The following is a 24,174-nucleotide window of genomic DNA, read 5'->3' as shown; positions in this document are numbered from 1 at the left end:
ATAACATCTTTTGGATTAGGACTTTACCCAAAGTTATTATTCCTGTTTTCTGGTGGAGTGCAATTAGCTAAATACATCAATAAACATCTCACTTATTTTCATGACTGGTCTGTGTGAATCCCAGAATGAATCCTGTATCAGCAATTACACACATGTAGTCTTCTGTCTATTGCAGACACCATTGACCTACTAATCCACCTCCCTGGGTTTCACCCTCTATTTGAAGGATTCGGATGTTTTGGTTTATTTTTCTTCTCAGAACAGGGTCACTTAATTTCCCCTCCCGATTCTAAGCATTTTAGTATCTCCAAAGAACAGTGACTTTTATATTGTTTCACTCAGTATGGCAATTGAAGGCTTGTACAAAATCACAAACAAATTATAAATCTTTAATGAATTTTATGACAGAAGTGAAGGGAAAAGGGCATTGTCATTGAAATTACAAACCGGTGTCAATTTCTTATCCTTGTTTTCTTTTCAAATGAAGGACTATTCTACTGAGAGATTAAAGAAAACCAATGAGATACTAAAAGGCATTAAGTTATTGAAGCTGTATGCCTGGGAGCACATATTTTGTACTAGCGTGGAAGAAACGAGAATGAAGGAACTCACCAGTCTCAAAACCTTTGCACTTCATACATCTCTTTCTAGTAAGTAACTAGGTTTTTAGTGCTCAGAAACGGATCCTGTTCTTCCAGAGGAGGGCCACAAAGATGATCTGAGGGCTGGAGCACCTCTCCTATGAAGACAGGCTGAGAGACTTGTGGCTGTTCAGTGTGGAGAAAGAAGGCTCCGGAGTGATATTATTGCAGTCTTCCAGTACCTAAAGGGGGCCTACAGGAAAGCTAGAAAGGGACTTTCTACAAGGGCATGTAGTGATAGGACAAGGGGCAATGGCTTTAAACTGAAAGAGGGGAGATTTAGATTAGATATAAGGAAGAAATTTTTCACTCTGAGGGTGGAGAGGCACTGGAACAGGTTGCCCAGAGAAGTTGTAGATGCCCCGTCCCTGGAAGTGTTCAAGGCCAGGCTGGATGAGGCTTTGGGCAACCTGGTGTAGTGGAGGGTTTTCCTGCCCATGGCAGGGGGGTTGGAACTAGATGATCTTTGAGGTCCCTTCCAACCCAAACCATTCTATGATTCTGTGATTCATGTCAACATTCCTCCTGACCTCAACTAAAATGAGATATAGCTGTGCCTATGACACTTTTTTTTTGTGTATATGGAATGTGATTAAAATAAAAAGACGTAACAAATATATAACACAGAAACTTGAAAATATAGAGCATGTCTTGCTGATGGTTTTTTTTGAAGTAAGTTTTCTGTCATCTTCATTATGACATTAGAGTTACGAATTGTTTTATAGTAAGGAGGCTCCAGATAATATTAGCAGTTCTGGAAACTATCAGGAAAGATAAATCAGCGTCTGAAATAAATTGTATTTTCTGTAATGTAGAAATGCTGAGAGGGTAATGTTTTCATTGTGTTGCATAATAATTATGAACATAAAATTTTTATCCCAGTTCACTAAAGTATACAAATGAGAGAATTACTTGGCTTATCAGTCTATGCGTTTAAGATCTCTCTCTGTCGTGGAAGGAAATGTCTTCCTGCAGAGGAATTTTCCTTTGGGAGTTTTAATTACTTGAACTGGAAATAACTGTATTCTTCTAGTGCCATACAACTAATTGTAGAACTTTTTTTTCTTATTTCACGTAATCTGATGCCTATTTTATTTCTTTCACAGTTTTTATGAATGCGGCCATACCGATAGCTGCTGTTCTTGCAGTAAGATATGGTTTTTTTTCACTTTTTCTGATGAAAAGGGAGAGAAAATGAGAGGAGGAGAAAGAAAGGACACCATTGTTATTGTAGGACATATTCCTCATAAAACCAGCAGATGAGTTAATGTGCCCCTGCTAAGTGTAGGATAGTGTGACACTGGAAGTGCCCATTCCCAGAACTGATATTTCACCAGCTGTGGTTTGGATTGGTAAAAACAAAAAGAAATATAAAATTTTACTGTAAGACAGAAAGAAAAAAATTACTGCAGCTTGCTAGAAGATCCATTTTGAGAAGCTCTCATTTTGCAGGGGTTTTGGGTGGCTTTGCTTTTCTATTGTATAGCAGTGAAAATCGTTCCTGTTTCAAAGTGCATTATAAGCCACCATTTCAGTTTCCAGGAAAGGAGAAATAAATTTTTCTTGTCCTCTGGCCAGGTTTAAATCTCAGCCTAATGCACTAGAGGAACTATGGCATGACAGTCAGTAAGGAGTCTTCATAGACCAAATTCTGAGGGTATTACTCAGAGTATGCTGACAGCGTGTACCAGAATTGGATGAAATATGACCATAGTTCTGCATCTATGAAAGAAAACCATGAGATATATTAGATTCTTACTGATTTTTCTGGGTTGTGTGTTTCCTCTAAACCCTGAAATCAATCACAAAACTTTACAAAATGAAATGCTTTGATTTCGCAAAGAAATTTTTTTCATTCTTAAATGTATAGATCTCTTGAAATCACTGGCAAGTTTTTAAAATCTTTTTCACTGTAATAGAAGACACCTTTCTCTTCAGTTTACTGAGATTAATTAAGGTATATAGTTATTGGCCTTAGTTGAGCAAAATATTTTGCTTCCTGTCCTCGTCCATCTTTTTGAAGAGCCTTTCTCCTGACATGCTCTTTTCCTGATGTGACAGACCTTTGTGACTTATGCATATACCAGTGAGAAGCCACTGCAGCCTGCCCAGGCCTTTGCATCGCTGTCCTTGTTTCACATCCTGGTGACACCACTGTTCCTGCTCTCCACTGTGGTTCGTTTTGCAGTCAAGGCTATCATAAGGTAAGTGGCCCTTCCAGCTTCTCCAAGTTTTGAACACCTACGTTCAGTGATACAACAGGAAAGGTGCCGGAGAAAAAGATTGTTTCTACCTGCTCACATGGAAGAGGGTTAAGAGGTGGGACTCAGATGTGTGCAAATGTGAGAGAAATCAGAGTAACCATTTCTTTTTATCGCATGAAACAGGGACACAGAAATGTTCCGTTCTTGTTATAATTCAATCAAGTTTGGCTGGACTGTCCTTCCTTGGGATATGCTGCTCTTCTCACAGCGTGGCCACTCACCGTTGCTCTTACCTAGTACTTTTCTGAGCTCTTGTCAACACAAAGGGAAATGAGAGACTGAAGCTGAGAGACTGAAGCTGCCTAGCAAGACTGGCCCTACTGATGGAAGGAAGGAAGAGCAACTGGCTTGTGGAGCTACCTCCACAAAGGGTGCATTGTGCTTTAAGTGAGAATTTAGTATTGTCCTTCCTCTCATTGACTAGTGCTAGCATGGACTGTCTTAGGAAACAGAGCGGATGGAGGAACATTAGACACTGAAGGACTAGTTGCTCAAGGCAAACTGAGTCGTAAAGGACCTCTCTTATAAAGGAAATACTGTTCCCCTGAATGGCAGTAGAGAGACGCAGGTGAGGAAGCGTGGCAAGGCAGACATGTGGGAGGTTAGTCTGTGCGGGTTAGGGATCTGTGTGGCAGGACACCGAGGAAGTTGGCATGAAGTGAAAAGATTTAAAAAAAAAAGGAAAAGGAACTCATAAAATGTGTTGCTTCATCAGAAACGCATATGTTCCAGGCATTTATTTCTGAAAATAGCCCAATAAAACAACTTCCTTCATGCTGGGCTGTGGAGCACTTAATCTCAAGGGAGCTGGTTGGTAGTAAGTCAAATTTCAGACTCTTGGCTGTTGCGTCAGTGGTCTGTGTGGAAAGAGTCATGGTCATGGGGCAGTTATGTAGACATGCTGCCAAGATGTCCCAAGAGGCACAAACTGACACCTGGCTGGCAAGTAATGTGTCAGATGCCAAGCACTAGCAGGATGTGAAGACTGAACTAACCTTCCCACCCAGAAACATAGTTCCTTCTTGCCAAAACCGAGACACATTGGCAAGGTATTGCATTGCTGCTGCCACTGCCTCTTTTTGGTGGGTAATGGTAATAACAAATAGCAGTCCAGGGGACTTCAAGCTCCACAGCTGTCATTTGCCAGTACCACACTTGCTTTAAAAAAAAAAAAAAAAAATAGAGTTTATTTTTATCGAAGCAGCAGCAAGGCCACATGAGAGACTTTCTCTATGTTGAGACTGATTTCTGACTAGTGGAAAATCTGAAGTCTCCTTTATAAATCATCCCAGCTTCTACATCTCTGCACTATGTTTAGCATAGCCCTAATATCAAAATGGCATGTACGTTTTCCTTAGCACTGCTGGCCACCCCTCAGGACATTATTTAAAGACCATATTTGCCAAAACAAACTTCACCCTTTGGCAAACTTATTTCCTAACATCTTTCTCCCATGAACATCATGTCCCCCAAGTGAAGAATGAAGAATGTGTGCTTGGCCACTCCATGACTCTGTCATCAATCAAACACGTGTATATGAGTCTGCACTCATTTGTGTTATGATTAAGTGTTTATACTTTGATCAGAATCTCCATTTTATTGTAAAGAGTAGTTCTAGTACCATGAAAGCTTTTGAGGGTACCTGTCAAATGCCAAGTAATAGCTGATGTTGTCTGAGGCAGATGATCAGAATGGGGTCTCTTATCTTCTACAAGAAGATAAATGCTTGCTTGATGCACTTATGTAAGACTGAAATTCTGATATAGGAGTGAGACATGTAAATTTTCCTTTCAGAAAAGGAGATAGGAATAGGTATACTGGCAGGAGGAAATAGAGGAAATAATCATAGAATCATAGAATGGTTTGGATTGGAAGGGACCTTAAAGATCATCTGGTTCCAACCCCCCTGCCATGGACAAGAACACCTTCCAGTAGATCAGATTTCTCAAAGCCTCATCCAACCTGGCCTCGAACACTTCCAGACATGCTCAGACAGGCCTTGAAACAGGACTACTTTCCCATTTGCAGAAATCACTGATCTGAAAACATATGTCCTTCTACTTTCTCAGTCTCTGGCTTAATGCACCTTGATTTTAGTTTTTGCAAAGTAACACAGCTTCACCATGACTGGTGGGTGCTTTTGTTCATCACTTCCCTAGAACAATAAAGAGCAAAGTGCTTACAGCACTCTGAAAGGAAGTGAAGCAGAAAGAGGATCGAATCATAGAATCACAGAATGGTTAGGGTTGGAAGGGACCTTAAGGGTCATCTAGTTCCACTCCCCCTGCCATGGGCACGAACACCTTCCCTCAGATCAGGTTTCTCAAAGCCTCATCCAACCTGGCCTTAAACACCTCCAGGGGTGGGGCATCCACAGCTCCTCTGGGCAACCTGTTCATGTTTCACCACCCTCATTGTAAAAAATTTCTTCCTTATATCTAATCTAAATCTACTCTCTTTCGGTTTAAAGCCATTACCCGTTGTCCTATCTATAATGAAGAATGAATTGAACCTGTGTGCTGTATTTTCCAGGGGACGGTTTTAAAAAGTAGGCAAAGAGAGATGTTGCTGTGTTTCTGCAGGGCTGGCCATGGCTGTGCTGATTTGTGCAGTATTCAGTCCTGTTTGCATGCAGTGTATGCAAAAGCTGTGTTCAGGATGCACCTAGCGCATCGACATTTTTGGAGGATGTCGGTGGGTGAGTGACTCATTTGTGCAGCCTGACTATGTGTAGGCACGAGAAAGGCACAGAAAAGATAAGCCAGCCAAGATGGAAACTATTCCCACAGAGCTTTAGTGAAACTCGCTTGACTAGCTCTCTTCTTCATTCCCAGCTACCAGTATGATGTTTAATTATTTTCATCAGTCCTTCTTCCACATAAATACTTTTTCACTTGCCATCAGAGTGGCAGGTGGTCCAATAGGAAACCAAAAGTATCCCATGAACTCCTTTTGGAACACTTCTGATACATCCTGCTGACTGGACTGCACAAAAATGGAGATGTACTCACGGAAACCTGGGTTTATTTAATTCACTGTCCTGTTTTCTTTCAAGTGTACAGAAACTGAATGAGTTTCTCCTGAGTGATGAGATTGGAGATGACAGCTGGAGAGGTGGGGACAGCTCTGTAGCATATGAATCCTGTAAGAAGCACACAGGACTGGTAAGTTCTGGTTTATGACACTGAATTTCAAAGCAGAGAGGCCATATAGCCCTGTACAAGGCCAATGGACTAGCTGATAGGGCTTGGGAGTTTTGGCTTCTAGCCTGACTCTAACATTGACCAGTTTTCCCTCTTCTCTGTAGGAATCTGTTTCTATGAGATGAAGGATCCCCAAACACATTTAAGCATTGCTGAAGTGCCAGTAGTAGCAAAAATCCCATAACACACCAACACATTTACACAGGGTTCAAATTCAATCTTAGTTTTCATAAATGACTGAGACGCATTTCCTGTGGTTATGGGGTTTGTACTGTGTATTGCCAGTACAACCCATTGTATGTTGTGCATCTTTAGGTAGGACTGATTCCTGCTTTGGGAAATTCAGTGTTGGGGGTAGGAAAAACAACACTAAATTTTGTGAAATAGGAATTCATTCTAAAATGCTGTTTCTGGAGTTCTAAACATACAGTGAATTTGAGTAAAATTTGAGGACAAAAAACCCCAAGGGAGATGATTTGGGAAGAGGTATTTTTTCGTTCTGATGTTTTCCTAAGGCTAGATATTTCCACTGTTTCAAACTGATTATATCATTTGAAATGTGATTGAAACTTAAAGATGGCAACAGAAAGAAAGGATTAGCACAAAATAAGTTTTATTTTGAGCTGAATTAAATTAGTTTGCCAACCCAAACCAACATTTTTCTTGGTTTTCTGGCTTAACAGCTGTAATAAAGGAAACAAAAATGAAATTGTTTCAGCATTTGTTTTGCTTCTCTTGTCCACCTTTTGCCCAGCCCTACAGAGAAAAACAAAGCCTAGATGATGGGGAGGGGGAAAAATAAAGGTAGCATCTGTAAAGGTTAAATCATTCACTGTAGACAACCCAATTCTAAGGAGTCACTAAGATTCCACTGATTCAGCTCAATATGGTGGCACTTACAAATACCACAGGTAGCTCTGAACGAGCTACCTCCATAATCACTGTGATGCATTAGTGAGGTACTCTGCACAAGCTACTTTGATAACGCTTCTTGCTCCTGCAGCTGTTCTGCTTCCAAGAGCCAAACTGGTAATTCTGCATGTCATTACACTTTTGGCACAGCTTTGTTTGGAGATACCTCAGGTAGGGCAGACTTAGGTTTGAGGAGGATGACAGAACTGAAATTTGGGATTTTTATGCATGGGGAACCAAAATCAGAAAGATATTTCCCATTAACTTCAGTTAAGAGTGTTTAAAACATTGTAACACGTGCCTCATAGTAGCTCGTCTTTATTATCACACATATTGAAAAGCACGGGTTTCTTCTTGTGACCTAGAATGTTGGGAGGAAAGGGAATGGATTGTCTGTTTTATATGGAACCAAATGCTCTCCTTTCTTGAGAATTCCAACTTTTCTCCTTTCTTCGTTTCACTATGTAGCACACCAAGGCCATCAACAGGAGGCAGCCCTTGAGGTATCAACTCGAAAGCTACGAACAGCCAACAAGGAAGCAAATGCGTCCGGTGGACATAGATGATATTGCCATCAAGGTGGTTTTAAAATATTGTCTCATTCTTTATGAGGAGCAGGGCCTCCTGCAACAGTACCAGATAGTCCCCAATTGCTGCTGTTTTTCTTGTCCGTTGCAAGGACAAGACCTTAAATAAATTAGCGCTTTAGCCAAAAATAAAGTGAGAAGAATTCGCTTCAGACCAGCTTTTTATATTGATTCCCTGTCTTCTCAGGAAACAAAGAGACATCATGAGTCTAAAGGAACAACACCTAGATGATCTGATATGCATAAATTAATACAGATTTTTTCCCTTCATGCACTTCTCTTTCACTCTTAGGACCAAGATCAGAACTTTTGAGTCATTTTCTGACATTTATTATGACATTAAGTCATGTTGCCCAGCTTTTCCCCACATATGTGCTCTATGCAAAGAATGTTTCATGGCCCTGACAACTCCAAAGGAAGTATGCACAAAAAGGCTAGGGTCCACTGGGGAGCATTTTTCTTATGTCCAGCATAAATCTTGTGAATATTCAATTTGTACTTTGGGAATATATTCACAAGGGGCAATATATAACAATATGCAGAATGAGTCATTCCTTGATAAGCTGTGCTATTTACATTGTCACCTATGAGGTCTTGTGATCATTATTCTTAGTCTTCAATCTCATACTCAAGAGAATGAAAGTATTTGGTGAATAGAGGTCAACTCAAGATCATCCCTTTATTGCGTTTCATGCAGTATATATATTTGCATATATAACTTTTCTTATTCACAAACTTTTCTGAGTTTGGCAATCTTTACTAACCCAACTTGCTATTTTTGTGTATGAGCGTACCTCACCATCTCTATTAATCACAGATTTATTTTAGTAACATATTTTAAAACAAAACTAGACTTTTTTTTCCTCTCATGTGTTTATATATCTGATATATGGAAATTGAATTGTTTTGTAGGTGACCAATGGATACTTTTCATGGGGAAGTGGTTTAGCTACATTGTCCAACATAAACATCAGAATTCCAACAGGTAGGACAAATGCACCCCTTAAACATGAAATGTGTAATATCAAATTGCTACTAATTCCATTTCTTGTTGTTGTGAAAAGCACAAAACCACACAGATTTTTATAAGAAAAAATGAGGATTAAAAATGTATACAAGGTCATGAAATGTATTGGTCATATAGCTGTATCATTAACCTAAAGTACTATAAATTTTAAAAAAGCATGTTTTTTATATACCTATATAGTTTATAGTTTTTAATAATAGCAGCAACAAAGTCGAGAGTAAGAAAAAATATGAAAATGATGTTTGCAAAAAAAAATTTGTTATTATTTTTAATAGACAAATAAAATTTAAAAAAGAAAGAGGGAAAACTCCAGACTTGTTCAAACCAAGGGTCCATCTAATTCAGTATTTTATTTTCAGCAGTGGCTGCCAGTGGGTGCATAGAGACACAGCAGTCATGTATTTTACTTCTGCTACCTTCAATGCTACAGTCTCCCAGTTCACAACTATTTTCATCTCAGAGAATGCCTTGAGCCTCATGCAGTTTGTCAAGAAATCCTCAATGAATTTCTCTTTCAATGAATGTTTCCTTGTCCAGCTGATCTCCTGTCTTGCATCCTCAATGTCTTTTGTCTAGTAGTTTCACAGGTTTACAAAGCATCAATTTGTTTTGGAAGACTTACATAGCAAGTGCAAAAAATAGCAACTACTTCTTCTTGATCCTGTAAAATTCCTAACACTGTCTGTTGGTATGTCATGTTATTAAATGGTCTTACATTTTATTTCTAGATCCTATCAAGTGCTTAGTTTTAAAACAGCTTATTACATTAGGTTGACACACCTTAGATATCACATAGTTATTAAGTAATTCCAAAGCACTATACATATCCCAAAGTCTTTATCATTTGTTTCACAGTATTAGGTGTCCTACACATGGATGAACACTTCTTTGTGCTGGCCCAGTGCATCATGCACCACCAGCAGAAGGTCTTTACTTCAATGAGTTTACAATCTAAGGCCATGGGTTTACAAGCTGGGTGAGCCAGTATAAGAGTTTACCTCCTTTAGAAGGAATGAGACCATTATCTCCCCAGCGGGCAAGAAGCTTACCTGGCAAATGTGCTAGCTAGCAGAGTTAATGAGTTCAGTTAATTTATGGGAAGATCTGAGAAACACCATTGCCGCTACAGAGTAGGACTGAAGGTAGAAAAGTGTGGCGGGGGAGGAAGAAGGAGGAGTGCAGAAAAGAGTAATGGACCTTCTTTTAGTTGCACTTACTAGATTGGACCAAATTTTTGTGGAACTCCGGACTGCATAATCATTCCCCACTTTATATAATTTGACCCTAAATTACTTTCACAAAGTGACACACTCCCATACAATGTATAATAAATCTCAAAGTAATAGTCTCCTTCCTTTGGAGATCAGCATGTACTTGTACTGTCCATTAATGTATGTTTCCATAGATGAATACATGCAATATTGCCCATTTCCATAGCGGTTGCAAACAAATTTAACCAACCAGTTCAAGTGTGCTGGAATTGGATCTAGTTGGGCCTTGTGGACTTGAGTAGAATTGTGGGTTTTTTTCTTTTTTGAAAATGTGCTTGTTATTATTATCATAGGTCAGATGACAATGATTGTGGGTCAAGTTGGCTGTGGCAAGTCATCACTTCTCCTTGCTATATTGGGAGAGATGCAGACGCTGGAGGGAAAAGTTCACTGGAGCAAGTATGTTTCGTATAGCTATTAATTGCTGTGTTCATTTAAGAAGGAGGTAGTTGGGATTTGCTGTGAGAAATGTCAACTTCGTGTCTCAGAACTGCATGTTAAATGATTGTCATCACCCAGATCCTTTCTGGAAGGCATCACCTGCAAAATTATGAAGGATTTTCATTGCTGTTTAGTTCATGGTTCAGAGCAGGCAGAGTAGAGTGCCTCGGGAAGGGAAAGAGGCTAGTCTGGTGATTAATATCTAATATATTAGCCCTAGCAAAGGACCTGAATAGAAAGTATATACTATTCCTGTTATGTAGTAGTCTTCAGTGATGGGAGTCGGCTCTGAATTTATGGTACTCACTATAATTGAGGTCAGCATCATTATGCTGCTACTGTACACACCTGAGAAAGCATGACAGGCTGGAGCTTCTTCAGTCAAGTGGTATGTGTGGGGTACCAGCATGTGGGAAAGGCTGTCTTTCTCACCCAGTGATGCTGCTGCTAGCAGAAAAAAAGGTGATATAATAATACATGAGCGATGCTTTTCTTCTTCCCTGGTATCTGCCCAAGCCTCACCTATGGAAGTCAGTGTTACTCTTTACAGAATACGCTCAGAAATCAGCCTGAGGACACTGAATAAGTAAAGAGTAAAGCCTCTGAAGAAGCTATTGCTGAAGAGGGAACTGCCTGTGAAGTCAGGCCTCAGGATCCACATGAATTCAGAGTCAGTGAATGAGAACTTCCTATGGAGACTAGGTGGGGCAGCAACCACTCTTCCAGCTTAGACAGGGCAGAGGCTGTGGAAGGGATGTGCTGTAACCCAAAGACTTGTTCTTTCATTTTAAAGATCAGTTCTATTTCCTTAAAACTGCCAAGCCAAACTCTTCTTAATTAGATTTTTGAGAAAAAAGGGTGAATTGTGTCATAGAAACCAGTGTTTTGTTACCCCCACCCCTTGACTATCATAGAATCATAGGATCATAGAATGGTTTGGGTTGGAAGGGGCCTTAAAGATCGTCTAGTTCCAATGCCCCCCTGCCATGGGCAGGGACACCTTCCGCTACACCAGGTTGCCCAAAGCTTCATCCAACCTGGCCTTGAACACCTCCAAGGATGGGGCATCCACAACTTCTCTGGGCAACCTGTTCCAGTGCCTCTGCATCCTCAGAGGGAAGAATTTCTACCTCAGATCTGATTGAAGTCTCCCCTCTTTCAGTTTAAATCCATTGCCCCTTGTCCTGTCACTACACACCCTTGTAAAAAGTCCCTCTCCAGCTTTCCTGTAGGCCCCCTTTAGGTCCTGGAAGGCTGCTAGAAGGTCTCCCTGGAGCCTTCTCTTCTCTAGGCTGAACAGCCCCAACTCTCTCAGCCTGTCTTCATAGCAGAGGTGCTCCAGCCCTCAGATCATCTTTGTGGCCCTCCTCTGGACCTGCTCCAACAGTTCCATGTACTTCTTATGTTGGGGACCCCAGAGCTGAACACAGTACTGCAGAAGGGGTCTCACGAGAGCAGAGTAGAGGGGCAGAATCACCCTAGTAACCTCCTTTGTAATTTTTTTTTTTTTTACAGCAGTCTTGCAAGCTGGATATTTTTCCTTTTCCTGTGTTAGCATGCATGGCATTGTCTGTTCTCTTGCCATATTTCACTGTCTGCTATTCTAAATGTATGACCTCACTGGAGTAGCAGGTACATTTGGAGTCAAGGCAATACTAACTTTAGTTTAATTATATGTGAGTTTAAGCTTTGAAGGAAGAAGAATATGTGACTTAGCACAGTTAATTTATTTGAGATAAATAATGAAAATTTTGACATCACAATCAAGCACTTTTTTTCGGAGGAGTTTAAGATAATACAAGGGGTGAGTAGAGTGTACCTTGAAATTATTCTCACAATTGTTATCAAAGATATATTTGAGAAAGACTCAAATTTATCCTAGAGAAAGATATGAGATCTTAGGAAGATTGGAGAAAATGAGGGTTAGGGAATAGAGAAAATTAGTATCTTTGAAAGATACTAGAGAAAGTTCATGAAATCCTATTTAAGTTTGACATTGTTCGAGAGCAATTAAGATCATATTGTCAGTTGATTAGCAGTCTGTACATAACCAGGTAACTCAGGTTTTAGCAAGCATCTCAGGCCTTACTGACTTTTTTCATTGTAATTTGGTACTGTGATATAGCTGATGCAAACTTGGTTATGTTTTGCTGATAATTTCAGACTGCCTGACAGACAGATGAATACAGAAGGACACTTCAGGTATTTAACTAAGTGGATCATATACTTTACAAAACCACAATAAAGATCCTATTTTAATAATTTGATAATTTAACCATAATAAAGGTCCTATTTGCTCTCCTAAATCCCTTTCCATGGAATTCCACATGCATGATTAACGAAGCTTCTGATTCAGGGATAAAATGCAGGCTAGATGAATTCCCCAAATTCAGGTATAACCACACAGTGATAGTAGCGATGGGTAAGATTTCAGCCCCAGTTATATTGGGATAATCCTGCAGTGAATCATTGTGAAAGTCTGTCATGGGACTGGAATACCCTGTTGCTGTTCGTACATTTTTTGTACATTCAACTGTTTTCTGTGCAAACAGGTTGTTGTGTACTTAGTTAAAAGTATGGGAAACACAAGAATTATGAAATGAATCCTCCTGCATGGCCTGTTCTGCCCTCAAGCTATGGAAGGCTTCGAGAAAAATTAGTAAAAGCCGGTGCTCCCCTCAAAAGGATTGCCAAGTACGACTACTTACCAAAAGATTGCAACCACAGTAGCTGATAGAAAACACTGAAGGGCACTATCCACAGATGGATAAATGGTTGCCCGGATAAATGTCGGTAGCCAAAGTCAGCATACTACTAGCACTGCTGCGCTGCTACGGCTGGTTGCAAGGAGAGGAATAAATTCCTTCCGACTGCTAGATAGAATTTGTGTAGATGCTAGGTCCCTGTCTTGCGTCAAATTTCTTGCCTATATTAGTAGAGGAAATGGTTCATTCTGCCATTACAGTGGTATCCTAGAGATTTTGTATCCCTTTATTCTCCTCCCTTTCAATTTTGTAGGCTGAGGGAATCTGGGCCTGGTTAGAGATACATTAGTCTATTTTAAAATGTCCAGAGTTAGCATAAAAGCTGTCCAAACTTCTGCAAGGTCTCTTTTTGGCTCCTCCTTAAAACCTTGGTTTAAATTAATTTCTGTATTATTTCAGCTTATATACTCAAAATCTTATAAAAAAATAGCAAATCAATCTAATCAGTTTGGTCCTTCCTACTGTGTCAGACTTGAACTTACCACGCCTCATTTGGGGCAATATGTATATATCATAGTACAAAATAAAAATCAGTATAAATAGCCACATTTCAATAAATAAAGAAATTAGAGCAAAGATTGCAAATCCCAGCAGGCAAATAAAATACTCTTCTCAGAAACCTCAGGAGCTGCAGTTTCAGATTACTCTCATGCCCTGCAATTGCATGGCTCTTTCAGATTCAGTGGGGTAATAAAGTACGAGACCAAATACTTAATCTCCTTAATTGAGAAGGCCCCAGCTCAGCAAAGGTCTTATATGTGGTTGTTCATTACATTATTAATGGACGTGGGTTCTCACAGAAATCTCACTCGTAATTTGGGAGAATTAAAGCATATTTGTCAAGCTAAGCAGGGAAAGAAATTTGTAACCAAAGAAGAAGAGTTTAAGAAACTGAGATCCTAAAATTAGTCCTTGCTCGTTCAGGTAATGTATTGGATTATACTGGCATGCATATTAAATCTGGTATGGAACTGCAAGGGGTCTTGCAAGGCTTGTGCCCAGTTTTTGTCAAATCGTACCTCAGAGGGCACTCCCAAATGTATACTTGAAAGCATTATCCCTTTCTCTACCATTGCAATGCTCTCTTGGTAAAAGTTTGGGGTTTTTTAATAGAGGAAATTTAGGTTTTCTTCTTTTTCGTTTGGCTTGAATTCATTTCCAGCCTCTTTTTAACCTCTCATTAGTCTCCCTCTTTGGCTTTCTTGTAACTTTTTTCCATCGTAGAGAAGACTAGAAGCTTCTGCTCAGTAAAGGACCAATGCTGGTGAAGCAATGTCTGTTTTGAGCCTCAGTTTGTGGCTCTCTGACGCTTCTGAGATAACCTACAGGGCTTATTCACCTTGGATGTGATATCTTCTCTGGCAATTGGCAAACAAAGGAGACACACTGATTATGCACTTTAGGAGACATGAATTATCAAAGTTCTTAGCGAGCTGATGTGCAGCACAGAAAGCAACATGTCTCAGTTCTGGCATTTTGGGAAGATGCTTAATAAGTGAGCCTGGCATTACAAGAGCTCTGCTATTAGAATTTTTATGCCCTTTGCCAGACTTGGATCCTCTGCTTATGAGTGCAGCTGCAGTTACTGATACCCCAGCAGGCAAGCAGACGTTTCTGTCTCAGCAGGAAAATATTTCATCTGGACTATTTGTAGGCTTGGGAGAGAAGGATTTATTTGTTTGTTTGCAGTTTTTTAAAGTCAGGCAAATAACACATTAATAGCAGTTTTCTAGTCCCTTCTAATGCCTGTTTCCATTTACCTGGCATAAACTTACTCTTTTAGGTTTTGCACTTTGCAGTGATGTGTCGCCATGTTTGGACATGAGCACCATCACTGGTCCAGAACTGCTTTGACTGCCATTCCATGCCCTCGACAGCCTTAATAAGTCAATTAACAAACAGAGGGAGCTGCAAAATCCTTCATGGCATTACTGCCATTGCATGCACTTCAAAATGTATTTCATGGATATGGTCCTTAATGAAGACGTGGAGGTTGACAAGGAAAGCCTAGGTGTTGTAGTGCCATGCATGGCTTGATGCAGCCTTACTGCTATAAACAGGTTCAAAATCTGTTCTGATTCAAAAGCGTATTTGCAAAGCTTATTTTTGCACCAGGGAAAATTTGATGTTAGTTGGAAACTTTCACAGGTCATTGACATAATGTGGAGAAGCTAACTTGTTGCTTGTCAACCTTTTATATGTCCAGGCAATATTAATAATTTCATTTTTAATAGATTTTACAATACACTTTTCATTTTTAATGCATTTTCTAACAACATAACTTGCCTGTTTAGCCACCACACACTACAGATATGAAACGGTTGTATTTAGAAAACGTGTATACTTTTAATTAGGTCTTGTTTATTTTCTCTTTAAGAACAACAAAACCCACAGTGATCTTAAGTTCTTAAAATATGTACTTAACTCCAGTTTCCCTGTATGTAAAACTTGCACAAAATGTTATTCTCTGTATTTCCTGCTTACTAAATGTCATTTACCATAACTTACAGTGTAAATGAAACTGAAACTTCTTTTGAAGCATCCAGAAGGTATTATTTTTGTTTTTAGTGTATCATAATACACTCATTCATTTCTTCAGAATTTCCTCGAACTTTCGTCTTTGTAGCCTTCAGCCATCTCTGTGTTTTCTTACCATAAATAATCATTTACCGTAGGATTAACTGACAGACCATGTTAAATCCAGTGGATCCCAATCTTCTCCAGCCATTGTACCACTACTTCAGTCTTGTCTGAAAGATGTTGGGTGGTCCCAGCTCCCATTTGACATCACTGGGAGTTCAGTGTGCTCCATACCTTGCAAGACAGGGCCTGCAGATATGAGACATCATTAAGTGACCCTCCCATCTGTTTGCATATATTCTGATAAGCACTGGTTTTTGTGTTGCTTATAACCCGGCTTGATGACCGTGTGATGGAGCAGGGCAGGGAGCTTGCCAAGGAAGCCAGCTGTGGTCCAGCTGAAGTCAAGCAGTGTCTCCACCCCTGGCTTCAGCGAGAGGGCCTGCAGGTTTAAAAGGACAAACTAAACTAAAACCACATCATAAATGATAGAGAAGTAGTGGCACACATAGCTGTGGTTGGGAGCCACACCATGATTTGCTACCTGATAATCCTGAGGACATATTTCATACCAGCGCATACTGAACTGCTAAAACTCCTAAAATTTTTGGGATACTACTGACTGCTTCTAACCAGCTATTTCTCTTACCCTAGCACCCTCTCTCTCAGTAGCAAATCCTAGATGCTTACATACAAAGCTGTATCAAATGTTTGGTTGGAAGCAGTACCATCAAGGAGACTGAGAAGGAAGATAAGTGTATAGATCCACAAGCTGGTACCAGTTCCCACCTCCTTCCTCATACATCCCGGGCATCTCAGAAAAATGTCTGAAATTACATCACCTTTTATGCCATACATAGGCAAATGAGCCAGAAATAAAGAACATTCATACTCCTATTGTACACATTTCATTAGGTATTTAGACACATTAAATTACATCTATTAAGTATTTTGGAGACTGTAGTGATTTCTTCCCAGTCTGTATTGAACTGTTCTCTTCTCCAGTGTCACGTCAGTACACTGAGGATCTAATAGATTTAAATGGAAAAAATATTCACTGAGAAAAAAGTATTTCAGTGCATGACCATGTGAAATTATGTAAAACTTCAGAAAGCAGCAAGTGTCCTGATGCCATTTGAACATTCCACTACCTGTTTTGACGTTAAAGAAAAAAAAAAAAACCCTATCCTTGTGAGAATTTAATCATTTTCATTATTTATAATTTGCCTTTGGATTGAAATTGCAGTTACTAAATTGAGGTAGGTGCCATCCATTTATAGCAGAATTGAATAAAACCTAGAGCGTATATTTTGCCATCGGGGAGAGAGTGGGTGCTCTTCTAACAAAAGCATCTAATTTAGAATTCTTCCCTTCCCTTTTGTAACAGTTGCTTTGTCTATGTGTTTCCCTGTGTTTTTACGAATGCACATTCATAAAATTAGTTTTAAAAAACCCGAGTCTCAGATATATCATAATGTGAGTGCTTTTGCTTTTTACTAATGCTCTTTATCTGTCTGCAGTAGAAACAGGTACTCAGTGGCTTACGCAGCTCAGAAGCCGTGGCTGCTGAATGCAACCGTGGAGGAGAACATTATCTTTGGGAGCCCGTTTAATAAACAGAGGTAAATATCAACCCCTTGGTGAAAACACCTGGAAGCTTCTTTTAAAGAGGTTTTTGGCTTCTCCTGGAGGAAGTTTGTAGGTTGTGAAAAATATCAATGCACGTTAGCGCTGGGGTGGATTTAGCTAACCTGACTTTAGCTATCTCAAAGGAAGGTTTCTGTTTTAAATTAGTCTTTCAAGGCTCCCCCTCTAACCAGAGTGCCTGTCTCAGATGTTTGTGAGAAGTCACACAGCGGCAGTGGCTCTCCATGGAATACAGCAGAAGCCATATGTCTATTTTTCAAGCAGCTGAAGTTAGGTGGGATGAATCCCATCTTTGGAGACTACTGACATATTTTTGTTTTGTTTAATGGAGCCTGAGGTTGCCAGAGGACTCTGGAAATAGTGATTCTAGGCATGTTTCCACTGAGTTTATGTGTTAATCCTGCTGTGATCAAGTTATGGAGCAGCCGCTTTACAGAAACTGCACATGTGAAGATGGGCTGCCTCAAGGAAATAACCTTAACTCTTCCTTTAGAAGTACAGGAGAAGGGAGTGTGAAAGATGAGGTGCACAGCTTCTGTTGTGCCTATCCAGCACTTGCTTCTGTGTTCTTCCAAAAAGTCAGCTAACAAGTGCAGTGGAAAAAGTGACACGACTTAAGGAAAACAAATTGCTGATGTTTTCAATGGCAACACTCTCTTTGTTTTAAGTTATTAAAAATGCATTCGATTCCACTCAGCATGTGCTTTGTTAAGATGTATGACTCCATTCCCACTCAATAAAACTTAGCAATGACCAAATATCTCAAAATTCAGATAAACATCTGAAATTTCAGGGAGCAGATTCTTCAGCTACTGCATCCCTCAGCCTGCCTTCACTCATATCAAAGGGGCAAGGCTTAATAACACCACTCAAATAGCCTCATCCCAGCTGCTTATTAGTGGATTACCTGTGATACCTCACAACAAATTTCAAGTTTTTGCAAGTGGTTTCCTGATTCTGGCAAGATCAGAAGCACTGTGAGGATCCTTTGTCCCGTAATATCACACTGAAATAAAGGAAGAGGCACCTAAAGGGGGAAGAATAATAACTCGCTCATTGGAAAATAGCTTCAGATACTCGAGTCCAGCAAAACAGCTCCATGATAGGGAGGAACGTACTCAATAATTTACATAATTGAATCTCTAAAGAGTAGGCTTGCCAATAAAGATCTCTAATAAATATGTCAATTTTTACAACACTTAGTTTACAACACTCTGTGATAAGTTGCTGAATAATCATTTTGCCCCACTTATTTTTGCAATTATCCAACTGTCATGGAGCCATAATAACTTAACAGTGAATTTGAGCTGGTGGGTTTTGCGTTAGCAAAGTAAGTGGCTGGTTAAATAATTGCAATGACCATATTGTTTTTACAGGTACAAAGCTGTTACAGATGCGTGCTCTCTGCAGCCTGACATTGACTTACTACCATTTGGTGATCAGACAGAAATTGGAGAAAGGGTGAATAACATGAATGTTTTTATGTCTGCTTAGCCTAGGTGTTAAGAAGATGCTCTCTGATGTCACTCAGACAGATCTAGTCTGGGCTGCCAGCCTGGTAAAGAGTTGTAATTCACTTGGGGTTACTGAAAAAAAAAAAAAAGCTGAAAACTTTTTTCCTTCTTCAGCTGTTTCTCAAATGGGATTTTTTGATCAAAGTCTCCTATATTTTGCTTACAGAATTTGATGCTAGTATTGGTTGCATTTTTCAGTCTAAGAAGCCTACTTAGAGAAGCTCTTCATAATTTACACTTACTCATGATTAGTTGCTGAATAATCATTTTTCTTCTGATATTGTATGAAGATTATGCTTGTTTATCAACAGGATTAGCATTTTAACGAAGCTTTTTATTTTTCTTGAAACTCTGTACAATTGTAAAAACTCACATTTCCAAAGTCCTATCAAAATGTTTATTCAAAGATGCATATTTCTGATCCATTATATTCATTAGGGGATTAATTTAAGTGGCGGCCAACGACAGAGAATCTGTGTAGCTCGAGCACTCTATCAGAACACCAACATTGTCTTCTTGGTAAGATTTTTCTTTTTCGCATACAGCATGGAAAGTTAGTAATAAAACTGTCATTCTTTATATTTAGCTTTAGAAAAATTCATGTTAGATTTAGAAAACTATAGGGACTTGTAAATCCAAATTATGGAGATAGGAAAGAAACATCCACTGGAGGCAGCATCAAAACATCCTGGGAGAATGATGAAGGTGGGATTTCCTACAGAGATTAACACTGGAAGAGTAGAACAGATTGTCTCACTTCTGCGCGCTCTCAGCGGTGACTTGCCATCAACATAGTCCCACTAAGATCAGCAGGACTTCTGATAAGGAAAAGCACCATGATGCAACTTGTGAGCAAGAGTGCTGTGGATTTGGACAAGCTTTCCCTTTTCTGTTGCGAATTTAAAAGCATGTTGGGAATTTCAGGGGACTACTGCTCATGAAGGGGCTGTTTGAGCATCTTAGAATTAACCAGGGGCTTCTGTTCTTAGAGAAAAAGTGTTTGCATATAATGTCCTTATCTGAATGTTGTCTTGTTTCTAGCCACGCTCACTCAAAGTGAAGACCAAGCACATCTGCAGTTTAGTCTGGAGGAAGTTAGAATAGTTCCTGATTCTGCTTTATCTTACCTGTACCAATTTCCAATCAAAATTAGGTCCAAGCTTGGCTCTGGATCCTGGTATTTTCAAATTTAGATGAGAAATTTCCATTCTAGTGTTCCTTGATTAGATTTACTGCATACATACAGTCAGTGCGGTACCAGCACTGTGCACATCTGGACGCGAAAAAATTAACTGAATCTATGCTATGATTTGATGAGTAATGGATTCTAGCTCACTGTTTCATAGTGCAGCCCTCTGACTAGGTCTTGGTCATTAGAGTGAGATGAAATGCTAGTAATGGCAGATGTTTTCTGTTTGAAAAAACTCTTGAAAGAAAAACTCCCATTTTTGTATCCTGTTCTAATTTTTTTGATTTGATCTGATTGCAGGATGATCCATTCTCTGCACTGGACATTCACTTAAGTGATCATTTAATGCAGGAAGGAATTTTAAAGTTTCTTCAAGAAGACAAGAGGACTCTGGTTCTGGTGACACATAAGTTACAATATCTACCACATGCTGACTGGGTAAGAGAAGAGATACCATGATGCAGATTAGCTAATGATGAACATGCACTTGAAGTTAGTACCATAACATTTGATGAGATCACTTCTTTTCTCTATAAGTCTTTCCTTCTTAATTCCATACATCATGTGACTAACTGCAACTTTACATAATATGGATTTTATAGTAGAAGGAACAATTTTACTTTTACATTATTCATGTATTTTTTTGATTGCAAGCCTCTGGAAAAATGTGACTTAATTGCAAATATGATGATTAGTTACTATGTCTTGTCCATGCTTTCTACAAGTACAGGTAAGCACAGCTTATAGAAGTTTCAGTTCATGAGGTGTGTCAACAAACTTTAAAAGTAATTAATAAAATATTGAATTCAGTGAACACGTAAATTTGCATATTGGTAATCTCACCAATACGGAGACATGTCTTATAGGATCCAGGTCAGTGCTTATGGTATATATGTTGCTGAGTAGACCTATTGGATGCTTTCTCCCCTAGATCATAGCAATGAAGGATGGAATGGTGCTTAGAGAAGGGACACTAAAGGATATCCAAAACAAGGATATTGAGCTATATGAGCACTGGAAAACTTTGATGAATCGCCAAGATCAAGAATTAGAAAAGGTAAATAGAAGCATTTGGGCAAGGATGGCCTTTCTGAGAGGAAATATTTTTCAGTTCATTTTGAAAAAAAACAATGTCAGGACACAAGTTTCAAACTAGGCATTAGGGAAAAAACGCATGAACTGTAAGGAACTTTAAAGACTGGAATAGACTATCTAGGAAGTGTGTGGTACACCCATCATGGGTGGTTTTGAAGGACCCATTAGGCAAACATTCTTTTGGAACACTGTGCACAACTGATCCTCTGCTGGGGCAAGGGATAGACTAAAGGACTTCCTAAAGTATCTCTTAGCCTTTTATTGTGTTATTGCCATGAGCATTTAGGATACTCTAAAGACCATTTTTGAAGCTTTTATAATTCCAGAAGAGAGGGAATGAAAGAGTGGAAGAAAGAGAGAGGGAAGGAAGTGGACAAAGCAGGATTTTCTGAAAGATAAATCCTAAAATACTGTGCTTTTGCATTCAGTGAGCTAAATGATCCAAATAAAGTCTCTTTGAGGTTACTGTTGTTGCTAACACAGTGACAGACAACTAAGCTCTCAAATTAATAAATAAGCTTCCTTATTACAGGATATGGAAGCTGACCAGACTACTCTTGAGAGAAAAACCCTTAGAAGGGCCATGTACCCCAGAGAATCCAAGTCACAACTGGAAGATGAAGATGAAGGTATGTTTTATCATTGCACTTTATTTACTCTATTACCAAGCTGGCAGTTCTTAGCAATGAAGCATGAAGATATTGATGACACTTGGTAATAACAGTGAAAAGTCACATACTTTGATCTGTTTATAATATGACCTGTTTTAAGGGATTCTCCATAGATTTCTCTAAACATCGTGCAGGTATAAGAGTGTACCAAAGCAAGTTAATTTCTTTGCTAAGTGATATTGCCTGCAGGTAGTAAGGAGTGAGATGGAAGTAAAAAAATGGTAAGAATAGTTATTAATACAAATTGAGATAGCTCTGCCTAGTCATTGGCACAGTAATGTTAGATCATATGTAGCCCTGTCCCTCATGAGATACCTCTTCTGGACTTTTGAAATATCACCACGTGATCAAACTTCTAGTTATTTTCAATTCCTTTTTGGATATGGAGTTAACCTGCTATTTTTCTTGCTGAGACTATTTATGGGGGCAGCTTTAGGCTTTGTTCTCAAGCTTAGCTTCTTGTTCCACCAGGTCTTGGTGCTTTTAGTGGTGCAGATTCAGATTCACATCAGTTTTAAAGGGGGATGGGGGCAGAATGGTTGGATATTGGCAGCTGTCAGCAAGACCTGTCAAGAACATCGCTGGGATGCTAGACCAGTCCTAAAGGGAGTAGTCAGCCCTGGAAAGGAGTAAGTTGGAAGAGGAGAGGTGAACTGCAGGCTTCACCTTAACTCAACAGAAGCACTGATTTCAGGGATAATCATGATGTTGTTGGCTGGAGTCATCGCAGAGTGCACGCTGACTATTGGCAGGTTCTTTATTGCTGCCTTGTGATTCATCTGGCAACGCATATGATGGATTGTCATCCTAAGTCATAGGTCTGTAGGTCCTGGATTGCTCCATTTTGAAGAGATTCCCAATCACTGGACGATAGACAGAGCTGGACCCCAAAGCCCTTGATATGGAAATATTATGTTGGCTTCATACTTCTTTGGCAGAGCTGAGCAGAGCACCTCTTACTGTATGCAACGATCAGTGCGCTTTATCAGTTCAGTTCTTGGAGGAGTTTAAATTGAGGTTGTTCCAAAGCTTCTCCTTTTGGTCAGTGCAAGACTTTGCCAAAAACCTGTTTCTTCTTTGTGGAGTAAGATAGAAAACATGGGGGAAAAAAAGACATGTCCATACAGTCCACAGAGTGCCAGCAAAAAGCAGGTATCACTTAGATTAAAAAAAATATATCTTTAACTTCAGGGCAGAAATATAATGTGACATTGCATTCTAGGGCATCCATACTTACTGTGACCTAGGAAAAATACACAAAGTCTCTGTGTGCCGAATAGTGTAGAATTTCAACTTTCAAGAAATCACTTACTAATTTATTTTTAATGTTCAATATCAGAAATTGGTGGAAATACTGTCAGTTCAGGGCCGTCAAGAGCGGGTCAATATTTCTCTTCTCCAAGTGTGCAAGTCTTTTTTCCTGGAAAAAAAAACTAAATGTAGTGTTTATGCACCTATGAGATACATATTTCTCATAGCAGAAGTCTCCCACCAATTGTATCCCAGTATAACGTGACCAATTATCATGCAGTCAAAGGTAGGACTAGGAGAAATGTTAATCCCACAGCTGTGGTCTTGTATATAGACAAAACTTTAGTACTCAGGAATAAAGTAAAAATGGAGTACTTTAATGCAACTGGTGGCAGAGCCTCTGGATGGAAAGCTTTGGAGAGCTTTCTAGAATCTTCCGTGTGACACAAAATGCCCTGCTGACTGTATAATAAAAGCAGCTGAAGAGGTTGGGAAAGGCCTAGCCTCTACTATAAATAGTCAGTATTGAAGATGTGACTTACAAAAATATTTCATTAATAAAACTGTAACTAGTCAATGCCTGACAGTCTATAGAGTTGCTCAAAGAGCACAGGGGAAGTCTTATGGAAATATGTCTGAAGTTTTGCTGCTTTTAAATGACAAATTGAATTTTCCATTAAAATTAAAATTCAAAACAAAAAAGTCAACTAAATCCAGTATAATTCTTAGTACTGCATCCAAGCTAACTTGATCAAATTTCTGAGTCACAGAGGAAGAAGAGGAAGAAGATGAAGATGATAATATGTCAACTGTCTTGAGGCTCAGGACAAAGATGCCGTGGAAAACCTGTTGGAGATATCTAACCTCTGGAGGATTTTTCTTGCTCTTTCTGATGATTTTCTCAAAGTTGTTGAAACACTCGGTTATAGTGGCCATAGATTATTGGCTTGCTACATGGACATCCAAGGACAATGCAAATCAAGTCACGAACACTGATAATGTTAAGAGCACAAATAAGGTAGGCCATGTCTTGGAGCTTGACAGGTGAAAAAAAAAAAAAAAAAGAAAAAATGTTCTAAAGTGATTATTTGCTGTTCATCTAGAAGTCAACTAGAT

General features: G+C 39.3%; 1 protein-coding gene across 4 annotated transcripts in view; it reads left to right on the top strand.

Moving 5' to 3' along the window:
• ABCC9 (ATP binding cassette subfamily C member 9) overlaps positions 1-24,174 on the top strand; it is a 67,835-nt gene that overhangs the window by 20,263 nt on the left and 23,398 nt on the right. For 2 of the 4 annotated variants that reach the window (XM_009977927.2, XM_086610556.1), the window contains exons 10-24: positions 488-650; positions 1,748-1,788; positions 2,703-2,845; positions 5,961-6,069; positions 7,489-7,599; positions 8,520-8,592; positions 10,199-10,304; positions 15,622-15,660; positions 17,212-17,313; positions 18,715-18,799; positions 19,291-19,371; positions 20,342-20,479; positions 20,973-21,098; positions 21,669-21,765; positions 23,829-24,058. In XM_009977927.2, the coding sequence (XP_009976229.2) occupies positions 488-650; positions 1,748-1,788; positions 2,703-2,845; positions 5,961-6,069; positions 7,489-7,599; positions 8,520-8,592; positions 10,199-10,304; positions 15,622-15,660; positions 17,212-17,313; positions 18,715-18,799; positions 19,291-19,371; positions 20,342-20,479; positions 20,973-21,098; positions 21,669-21,765; positions 23,829-24,058 (1,644 nt within the window). Of the gene's footprint in view, positions 1-487; positions 651-1,747; positions 1,789-2,702; positions 2,846-5,960; positions 6,070-7,488; positions 7,600-8,519; positions 8,593-10,198; positions 10,305-12,509; positions 12,549-15,621; positions 15,661-17,211; positions 17,314-18,714; positions 18,800-19,290; positions 19,372-20,341; positions 20,480-20,972; positions 21,099-21,668; positions 21,766-23,828; positions 24,077-24,174 lie in introns of all 4 variants that reach the window. The other 2 variants (XM_086610555.1, XM_086610557.1) reach the window with 2 other exon arrangements.

The sequence above is a fragment of the Tauraco erythrolophus genome, chromosome 4, assembly GCF_009769465.1.
Source record: "Tauraco erythrolophus isolate bTauEry1 chromosome 4, bTauEry1.pri, whole genome shotgun sequence".
Lineage (NCBI taxonomy): Eukaryota > Metazoa > Chordata > Aves > Musophagiformes > Musophagidae > Tauraco > Tauraco erythrolophus.
Note: the sequence above shows the minus strand (reverse complement) of the source record. Positions and strands in the feature narration are given on the sequence as shown.